At 52.2% G+C, this 10,786-nt stretch overlaps 1 protein-coding gene across 1 annotated transcript; it reads left to right on the top strand.

The window, feature by feature from the left end:
- Positions 1-3,005: 3,005 nt before the first annotated feature.
- LOC309684262 (olfactory receptor 14J1-like) lies at positions 3,006-3,935 on the top strand (the record flags this gene model as incomplete). Its single annotated transcript, XM_082500194.1, has 1 exon — positions 3,006-3,935. One exon carries the CDS (start codon positions 3,006-3,008, stop codon positions 3,933-3,935), a length of 930 nt encoding a protein of 309 aa, XP_082356320.1.
- Positions 3,936-10,786: the final 6,851 nt, after the last annotated feature.

Genomic DNA, 10,786 nt, shown 5'->3' with positions numbered 1-10,786 from the left:
CCCTTCTCAGTCCAATGCCAAAGAGAAGCAGAGCTGGGCTGTGCGGTCTGAGCAGGAGAGGGGTTTGCTGTCTGTTGTGTCTCTGATGCCCTGAGGGCCTGTGGCGGATGTGAAGCTGATCTCAGGAAGGAAGAGAAGAAGTGTGGGTTTCATGTGGTTCAGGACCACTGTGAAAATCATTGGCCTGATCCATGATCGTGTCATCAAGGGGTAAACACTGGAGGAGAGAAGAACCAGCAGAGTTAGAGAGCGAAGGAACACAGTAGGAGACCCTGGCGTGATGTGCTTGCTGTTCATACTGGAGAGAGAAAGGACAGAGCTTGTGCCACTGCAGGGGTGGGATTCAGTCACTGGCCCAAAGGCACCCACTCTGTCTGAGATGCTCTGGGTGATGCCTGTCACACAGCCAGGCTGGATGGGGACAGGGCTCCTGTACAGGACCTCTGCTGTCCCTGTCCGGCGCATGAAATTGTTCTGAACAGCCCTGGCACCTCCCCGAGCACTACAGGACAGAGTTTGTAAACTAAATTGAGGTTCAGATACCCTGAATTAGGTCAGGCAATGAAGGGACGCACCTGAGACAACTGCCATCATACTCCAGGGACATGTGGAAAAGACAGCTGATGGAGAAGAGAAAGAGAGAGACTGAGCTCTGCGTGTGCCACATGACTCCATTTGGTCAGCTGAATCCCTCTAGGGGCTGTCCTAGGCAGAAGGAAGAGTTGCAGGGGCACTTGTCCTCCACATGGACACCTTCTGTCATTGAGGTTCGCCAAAGGGATTTCCCACCAGCCTCCACCAAGATGCCCCAAGATGCTGCCCTGTCTCTATGAACTGCTCCACAACATCTTGCCATTCCCAACATGCCTCTTGGTCACCCAAGCCACCAAAGATGTCCTCAGGTGTCTGTGACCAAACATCTTCCTCCTGCCCTCCCTCTCCATTACTTCACAAGGGAGCTGAGACCAGGAGCTCACATGCAGGAGCCGCTTTTGTGCCCTTGTGAAGTGAGGCCAGAGGAATGCCACCTGCTGGGGGTTTGTGGTGGGCATGGGATGGAGCTAATGCCTCTTGTATCCCCAGGGACTACAAACCCAGGCTGAGAAGCTTCCATTGACTCATCAGAATCTCTTCCCTCCAAACAGGAAAAGGAGATTGCTCCCTGGCATTGTCTGGGTATGCTGTCTAATAAAAAAAGAAAAAAAGGTATTCTTGGACCTCAACTTGTCTGATTGAGAATTGAAACTGCTGGACAGAAGTGTCTCTCCCCAGCTGAGGGAGGAAAACAAGTGATGACTTCATCCTGTGTCACAGCAGGTTCCCCTGGAGCCCCAGGGACATCTCCAGGGAGCCCAGAGGGGACAGAAAAGCTGCCGCCCTGGGCTGGTCCTGTGCTGCTGAGCACAGGAGCCGGAGGGAGCCGGAGGGAGCTCCTGGCAAGCGGGCAGCGCTGCAGAGAGACAGCTCTGCCCAGGAGCAGGGCTGGGGGCACTGCCTGCAGGCAGTGAGAGGAGACCTGCGAGGAGGAGAGAGCTTAAAGGCAGTTGGGAGTGGGGGGTGCTGAGAGCTCAATGGGGCAGGAATCTTCACCGCCCTCTGCGTGGTAAGTCTCTGGGTGCCAGGCAATGAATCTCCAGTTCCTGGAGGGATCTCCTCAGGCTGCTCCGTCTGACAGCTGCTGGGCTCTGTGTAGGAGGACTCTCTCAGTTTCTGTGCCATGGAGGAGGAGGATGTGCTCCAGAGCAGGGCTTCCCTGCTGCCTGGTGAGAGGGACAGCGCCTGAGAGCTGCCTTCTGCCGGGGATGGCTGTGGAGGTGTGTGTAGGGGTGTGCAGGCAGGGGTGGGCAGGGCTGTCCTTGCCAGCAGGGTCCCTGCACCCCGGGGACTGTGTGCTGAGGCAGGGACTCTGCCACATGCCAGGGTCAGCTCTCTGCCTGCCCGTGGAGCTCCCACGGTGCTGTGGGGAGAAGCTGTGGGTGGAAGGAGTGACCGCCAGCAAGGCAGATGCCTTCTGCTGTGGAGAGAGACCTGTGTGGGTCAGGGCTGCTCCCGGATCCCCATCACCCCCAGGATATTTGCAAAAATCTTTTTGAAGAAGGACATCGAGGCACCTTTCCCCTGAAAGGGAACAAGTCTGTGCTGTGAGGTTTCTCCTTTTGGCTGGCTGGGTGGGCAGTGCAAGGTGGGAATGGATTTCTCCCCATGGGAGCCTGCCCAGCCAGAGATGTTCCTGGGCAGCGCTGTGCTGACAGGAGGGGTCTGCAGGGCAGAGCTGAGCACACAGTGGGTGGGATGGGCTCTGGAGCACTGGCAGGAGGAGACCCAGGGGCAGAGAAGCAGCTCCAGGCAGGGGCAGCTCCTGGCAGCCCAGACATGGTCAAGGGGAGAGAGGGAGCTGCTGCCAGAAATGCGCGGGCAGGGGGATCCCGGCACCTCCCGCCATCCCCTGACCTTCAGATAACTGCTCCGCAGCAAGCCTCTGCTCTCTTCTCCCACCCACCCCACAGCCACAGGGTCCAGGGCATGAGATACCTCCTCAGCAGCTGCACCTCCAGTCCAGGAGAAGTGTGTGTGTCCTACACAACAAACAGGCAAAAAACAAGTGCTGGGCAGTGACATTGTGAGGGGGAGAGCACAACTGGGTGAGGAGAAGGCTTCACTGCATGCCCGTCTGCCTCCCTCTCCTCCCTTCATTTTTTCAGAGCACACAGACATGTCTGCTGTTTCCCCACCCGTCTGTTGTACTCTGGATCTTGGGGGTGTGGGTTGGCTTCTGACTGTGACTCTGGGAGTCCCGCCCCAGAGGTGTCCTCATGGAAAGTATGTGCCAAAGCTGTATTTTAAGTGGTCGGGGAGCATGTCACTGAGTTGGTGGTGTTGGGAATGATCTGGGTCATTCCATATTCAGCTGAGGGAGAGAGATTTTCATGAGGAATGGCATGGGGTTTTCCTCAGAGAAGTCTCTCAATTTGTCACTGCCTTTTCCTCTTTGTGCATGGCAGCAAATGTCCAACAGCAGCTCCATCACCCACTTCCTCCTCCTGGCATTTGCAGACACACGGGAGCTGCAGCTCTTGACCTTCTGGCTCTTCCTGGGCATCTACCTGGCTGCCCTCCTGGGAAACGGCCTCATCATCACCGCCATCGCCTGCGACCACCGCCTCCACACCCCCATGTACTTCTTCCTCCTCAACCTCTCCTTCATAGACCTGGGCTCCATCTCCACCACTCTCCCCAAAGCCATGGCCAATTCCCTCTGGGATACCAGGGACATTTCATACTCTGCATGTACTGCTCAAGTCTTTCTGTTTATCTTTTTCATTTCAGCAGAGTTTTCTCTTCTCACTGTCATGGCCTATGACCGCTACGTTGCCATCTGCCATCCCCTGCACTACGGGACCCTCCTGGGCAGCAGAGCTTATGTCCGCATGGCAGCAGCTGTCTGGGGCACTGCGTTTCTGTATTCTGTCCTGCACTCATCCAATACGTTTTCACTGCCCCTCTGCCAGGGCAATGCCTTGGACCAGTTCTTTTGTGAAATTCCCCACATCCTCAAGCTCTCCTGCTCAGACTCCTACCTCAGGGAAGTTGGGCTTCTTGTGGTTAGTGCCTGTTTAGCCTTTGTGTGTTTTGTTTTTATCGTGCTGTCCTATGTGCAGATCTTCAGGGTGGTGCTGAGGATCCCCTCACAGCAGGGAAGGCACAAAGCCTTTTCCACGTGCCTCCCTCACCTGGCCGTGGTCTCCCTGTTTGTCAGCACTGGTGTATTTGCCCACCTGAAGCCCCCCTCCATCTTTTCAAAATCTCTGGACCTGTTGGTGTCATTTCTGTACTCGGTGGTGCCTCCAGCAGTGAACCCCCTCATCTACAGCATGAGGAACCAGGAGCTCAAAGATTGCTTTAGGAAACTGATGTCATGGTCACCTTCTAAGTAGCAATAAAATTACTATCTCTCTCCACAGATTACTCACAGGATTTTTTACTCCAGTCCTGAGCTCTCTGTCCTCTTCATTATTTATTTTATTCTTTGTTTTTTCTTTTTTTATTTGAATGTTCCTGCAGAAATGTCTATATTCCTGCCACTTCTAAAGAGGCATTAACCCACTACCTCTCAACTAGTGCCTCAATAATGGTTTCTAACCATTCTAACACTTGGTCAGAACTGAAACTCTCACAGCATCTCTATAACAAAATGGGATCTCCTTTGTGCCATGGTCCTTTCTTCCAAAGCTGGTCTTAGAAGTCGGCTTGAGCAATTGCATCCTTAAAAGGACTGTTGCTTTGGGTTCTGCACAGCAGCATGAGCAAAAACCTCTCAGTCACATTGTGACCTTTTAGAGCTTGAGGATTGGATTTAGGACTTACTTGTTAGCATGTAGTGACAGTGGAAGCAATGGCTGGTCACTGAGTGGCATAGCCAAGGCTGTCACATGCAAGCCATGACCGACAACTTTATTCTCAAGGGGGAAATTGAGCTGCCTGGAGATCCCCCATGCTCTCCAGGAACAGTGAATGCCTGGGGTGAGTACTGAATGGAGCCCCAAGCTGAGTGGTGCGGTTGACACGCCTGAGGGATGGGACGCCATCCAGAGGGACCTGGACAAGATGGAGAAGTGGGCCCATTTGAACATCATGAAGTTCAACAAGGCCAAGTGCAGGGTCCTGCAGCTGCGTCAGGGCAACCCCCAGTACCAATACAGGTTGGTGGATGAAGGGGTTGAGAGCAGTCCTGCCAAGAAGGACTTGTGGGTACTGGGGGATGAAAAGCTGGACATGAGCACGCAATGTGTGCTCACAGCCCAGAAAGCCAACCATGTCCTGGGCTGCATCAAAAGAAGCGTGGCCAGCAGGGCGAGGGAGGGGATTCTGCCCCTCTACTCCTCTCTTTTGAGGCCCCACCTGGAGTGCTGTGTCCAGCTCTGGAGTCCTCAGCACAGGTGTCGTGGTTTAACCCCAGCCAGCAGCTAGGGCCATGCAGCCACTGGTGCAGTTCACCTCCTTCCCCCAGAATGGCAGGAAGGAGAGGGAGAAAAAGAGGGGAAAAGGAAAGAAAAAAAAAAAAACAACAAAACCTCCAAACTTATGCATTGAAATAAAGATAGTTTAACAGAATGATAACAGAAAATGAAAGCAACAACAACAACAACAACAGCAACACTACTACTACTACTGCTGCTGCTACTAATGACAATATACGTCACTCTCACCACTCAGTGAATCGGTACCTGCCCGAGCAGTGCTCGCGCATACCCGCCCCCTGGCTGAACCCATCCAAATACTGAGCATGACCTCTATGGAATGGAATATATCTTTGCCCATTCCATCATTCTCTCGAGGCCCCTGTTAGCTTCTATGGAAAGCTGAAAATAAAGTCCTTGAAAAATATGAACAACACCTGGCAACAACTAAAACAATATGTATTATTGACATTCCTTTCCTACCAAATCTGAAACACAGCAGCCACTAGAAAGAAAATGAGAGTTGCGGTCAAGAGCTCTGTGTCCAAGTGGCGAGCAATGACGAGTGGCTTTCCTTAGGGGTCGGTACTGGGACTGCTGCTGTTAAACATCCTTGTTGGTGACATAGGTGTTGGGATGGAGTGTATCCTCAGCAAGTTTGCCAATGACACCAAGCTGTGTGGAGCAGTCAACATTCTGGAGGGGAGGGATGCCATCCAGAGGGACCTGGACAGGCTGGAGAGGTGGGCCTGTGCAAACCTCATGAAGTTCAACACGGCCAAGTGCAAGGTCCGGCACGTGAGTCAGGGCAATCCCAAGCACAAATCCAGGCTGGGAAAAGAATGAATTGAGAGCAGCCCTGAGGGGAAGGACTTGGGGGTGTTTGTTAAAGAGAAGCCCAACATGTGCTTGCAATGTGCGCTGGCAGCCCAAAAAGCCAACCGCATCCCAGGCTGCATCACCAGCAGTGTGGCAAGTGGGGTGAGGGAGGTGATTCTGCCCCTCTACTCACTCTGGTGAGACACCCCGCAGTGCTTCATTCAGCTCTTGGACCCCAGCATAAAGAGGACATGGATCTGTTGGAGCGGGAAAAGAGGAGGCCACAAAGGTGATCAGAGGGATGGAGCACCTCTGCTGTGAGGCCAGGCTGAGAGAGGCCAGGGGTTGTTCAGCGTGGAGACTCCAAGGAGACCTTATACCAGACTGAGTATCAGAAGGGCGCCTAAATGAAAGCTGGAGAGGGTCTTTTTACAAGTGGTAGTTCTGGAGCCAGAGCTGGTGGACAGGCAGGGTAGGGCAAAGCATCTCAGTGGAGACAACTAACTTCTCTCCCTCAGGAGGAAAGGAAGCCTGGACGGCTGCACCCAAGCACCAAGGACACCCTGGGGTTAGTGCACATTTGGCTATGCAAAATAGCACGTTGTTCACTTTGTCTCTTTGCTTCCCGCTGTGAATGGAGGGAGCTCGTGACTTCAGCATGTGACTCGTTGTGAGCGCATATGAACAAGCAGATTGTGGGGCAGGGAGTGCTTTGGGGGTTTTCCTTTGGTCTAAGGCTCTGCTCTCTGGAGAGTGAAATTCAGAGGAGGTAAGGTGGACTTAATGTACAACAGAGTTTTTTATTTTCTGTTGAACCATGCCTTCCTTTGGTCTAATTTTTTGGCAATGAAGAAAATTCTGTGTGGGGGTGCAGTTCATTCCCCAAGTGAAACAAGTGGAAACTGGTGCCAAAGGGCTGAAAGCTGCAACTGCAGACTGTAGCTGAGAAAACTCAGATTTGAGGAAAGGCACTGTAAGTCCCAGGTGGCTGATGAGAGAAATGCGGGGTTGGAGTTGGGGACAAAGCCTGCCCATAGAGTGTCTGACATACAGGGTCTTGACTGCCCTACACAGTCAGACTCCGTTTGGAGAGGTCCAGTTTCAGTGTCATTTGGAAAATGCTGATATCATTGAAGATAGACACACAAATGAAGCAGACAAATAAAGAAACCAAAAGAAAAAGAAATCCTTTCTTCTTATTATTTACTATTGCAACCTTTTCACTTCTGAAATCTCTCTAATTAACCACAGAAGAATTGTAGAATAAGAAAAGTATGCCCAGAGCCTTGGCTTGTTATGGCATTTTGCATGTTAATGAGCCCTCTGGTGCCCAGTTCCTGAACTGCAGGTACTGAGAGTGGATTGAAGTGGTCTCTAGAGCAGTCAAAGTCAGCCTCCAAGGTTCTGAGGGTGTCAGCGGTCCCCAGTGAGGGCCATCCCTGGCTGTCCCTGAAACAGAAAGTCAAAAGCACTGTCTACAGTTTGGAAATGGTATGTGCAAGTGTCTGCGAAAGCCCTTGATGTGTCTCATCAAGCAGGATGTCCAAGCGCTGACCCCCACAACCTGGAAATGGGGATCCTTTCCCTCATGGGATGCTCGGGGCTGAGCCTGGGAGCAGTGAGATGAGGGGGTGTGCGATGCCAAGGGCAGGACAGTGGTAGGACACCTCTCAGGCTCTCTGGAGGGTGGGGGAGGAGGCAACAAACCAGTGTGGCTGTAAGGAACTGGAGTGCTCTCAGGGGCCTCAGTGGAAGAGACCGCAGCCATAGTGGAAAGGACAAGGATTTCAGTTCTGCTGGGGGGTCACAGCCCCAACAAAGGGGCCATCCTTCCATCCCCTCCCCACAGGCTGTCCTACACTTCCCTATGCCTTTGACTGTTTCTCTGCAGATTTCAACCACCACCCCTGCTTCTCCTCCCACTCCCACCCCATGCTGGCCGAAGTTCTACTGATAAATCTCTGACTTTACTGACTATTTCCTCAAAAACACAAAGCCAGGATTTTCTGAGATTTTGCCCAATGGCTGTGAGTTCCCCTTAACCTGTGCAGATTCTTCTTAATCCCCTCCTTTTCCTCCACCCACAGGCATCAACTCCTTTTAATTTCTGGGCTCAGACATGCTGTGAAGGATTTGCTAAAGCCATTACCCACCACCTTGTTTCTCCCTGACATCCCCCAAACCTCTCACCCACACCTACATGGAGACAATCACTGCTGCTCAGGGCCCCTCACTCTTCAGAAGTGGCCTTGAGCTTCCTGGGTCTCCCTGGTGCTTATGATAAATTTCCTGGGTCCCTCCAAGAGCTCATGATGAGCTGGCTTCTCCCTAACAGGGCCTTTGTGACCTTCTCTTAAGAAATTATGCTCCTTTTACGATCATCTGTGCAGAAAGAGTAGTCACAGAGAAGCACCGAATATATCAAAACAGAGGCCAAGTGACATGCTGTAAGAACCTGCTGTCATTCTGGCAAGGAGTCTGTCCTGAGAAGGGCATCCAGCCTCTGCCGCTCTCTTGAGAGGCAAATGAGCAGGGTGCACGCCACCTGGTGACATGCTGTAAGAACCTGCTGTCATTCTGGCAAGGAGTCTGTCCTGAGAAGGGCATCCAGCCTCTGCCGCTCTCTTGAGAGGCAAATGAGCAGGGTGCACGCCACCTGGGGACACAAAGGGTGACTTCTGCAAGACCACCCTTCATCTGAACAGCCAGGGATGTGTACCTCAGGATGGGATATCATCATATGGCAAACACTGACTGAAATGGCATTTCCAAGAGTTGTTACAACAGAAGCAGACTACTGCTTTTGTTTGTTTGTTTGTTTGTTTGTTTTTACCTTTTTTTTTTCATAGATGCTGCCACTCTTTGTGAAATCACAGAATGAGAAACACCTGAAGGATTACTGATTGAGAGAAGACCCACCAGGTTTGCATCTCAAGAAATGGGACACCAGAGGCCAAGGGAAGCATGGTTTGGGCACTCTCATGGGATTCGGGAAACTGAAGCATGGTCATTTCTCTCTGTCTCCTGATACTCTGCCCTCCTCACTGAGATGTGTCATTAGTGACACAGAGTCTAGTTGGAGGCTTGTAAGAAGTGGTGTTCCCCAGGGGTCAGCACTGGGTCCAGTCCTGTTCAATATATTCACCAATGACCTGGATGAAGGGATAGAGCGTACCATCAGCAAGTTTGCTGATGACACAGAGCTGGGAGGGGTGGCTGATATGCCAGAAGACTGTGCTGCCATACAGCATTACCTGGACAGGATGGAGAGATGGGCAAAGAGGGACGTTATGAAGATCAGCAAGGGCAAGTGTAGGGTACTGCACCTGGGGAGGAATAATGCCATGCATTAGTACAGTTTGGGGGCTGACCTCCTGGAGAGCAGCTGTGTGCAAAGGGACCTGGTAGTCCTGGTGGACAAGAGGATGACCATGAGCCAACAAGGTGCCATTGTGGTCAAGAAGGCCAATGGCATCCTGGGGTGCATCAAGAAATGTTGCCAGCAGGTCGAGGGAGGTCATCCTCCCCATCTGCTCTGCCCAGGTGAGGCCGCATCTGGAGTATTGTGTCCAGTTCTGGGCTCCCCGTTTCAAGAAGGACAGGGAACTGCTGGAGAGTGTCCAGCAAAGGGCTACAAAGATGATTAGAGGATTGGAGCATCTCTTTTATGAGGAAAGGCTGAGGGACTTGGGGCTTTTTAGTCTGGAGAAGGAAAGGAAAAGCTCCAGCAGAGCTCCTGTCCTCGTTGGCTCCTCTACCACTTGGAGAAAGAAGTTGTTGCCAATACAATCCAAGAACCTCCCCCATCGCCTATGCCCTGCTGTGTTACCCTTCCAACAGATGTCAGCAAACTTGCTGAGGGTACATTCTGTCCCCTCATCCAGGACGTTGATTAACTTGTTGAGCAAGACTGGCCAGTACTGACCCCTGGGGAGCACTGCTACTTACAGGCCTCCAACTAGACTCTGCGCCGAACACTATGCTATATCAGCCTCATTCCCCACAATATTCTTGTGTCCAGTTAGGACATTATGGTCTGATTGGCTGGATAAGTAGATGGGTAATAACTGAGATGGATGGTCGGGCTTGGAGGAACGTGGTGAATGCGTAGTGTTCTGCCCAGAGGGATGTATCTAGTAGGGTTCCACCATGTTTCAAGGGCTGTTAATTACCCAAAGGAGTTGAGAAAATGCTTTTTTCATACCATTTGTAGAGGACACCTCATTGAGGAGAGCAGACACTATATTAGGTTTCCATCCCAAGGGACCTAGACAGGCTTGAAGGACGGGCCGATAGTAACAACATGTTATCCAACAAGGACAGATCTGAAGTTCTTTCCCTGAGGCTGACTAAGGGCCTGAAGTGACAGAGGGCAGGGACTGCCTAGGTTGGTATCAGCACTGCAGGAGGGCTCTGGTGGTCCTTCGGTTTCATTAGGCAAAACATGGAGTCATCAGCAAAGGCCAAAAGCATCCTGGGCAGTATGAGCAGGAGCACAGCCGGTGGGAGTGATTATCGCCCTGGGCTTAGCACATCTGAGAACAGATCCAGAATCCTCCCCTAGGTTCTGATCCCCCACAATGCCTGAGAGACACTGTTAAACTGGAGCCTGTTCAGTGGAGGGCCACCAAGGTGGTCAGGGTTGGAGCCCTTGTGCTGTGAGAAGAAGCTGAAAAGGCTGGGCTTGTCCAGCTGGAAGAAAGGAAGATCTTGGGGGAACATGCAGCAGCATGTCCTGGTGCACAACAGGATGCCCATGAGGCAGCAATGTGCCCTGGTGGCCAAGAAGGCCAATGGCATCCTGGGGTGCATCAAGAAGAGTGTGGCCAGCAGGTCGAGGGAGGTCATCCTTCCCCTCTACTCTGCCCTGGTGAGGCCTCATCTGGAGTATTGTGTCCAGTTCTGGGCTCCCCAGTACAAGAAGGACAGGGAACTGCTGGAGAGGGTCCAGCAAAGGGCTACAAAGATAATGAGGGGATTGGAACATCTGTCTTATGAGGAAAGGCTGA

This window comes from Vanellus vanellus (genome assembly GCF_965231255.1).
Source record: "Vanellus vanellus genome assembly, contig: HAP1_SCAFFOLD_45, whole genome shotgun sequence".
NCBI classification, from domain to species: Eukaryota; Metazoa; Chordata; class Aves; order Charadriiformes; family Charadriidae; genus Vanellus; species Vanellus vanellus.
This window is presented reverse-complemented; position numbering and strand designations above follow the sequence as displayed.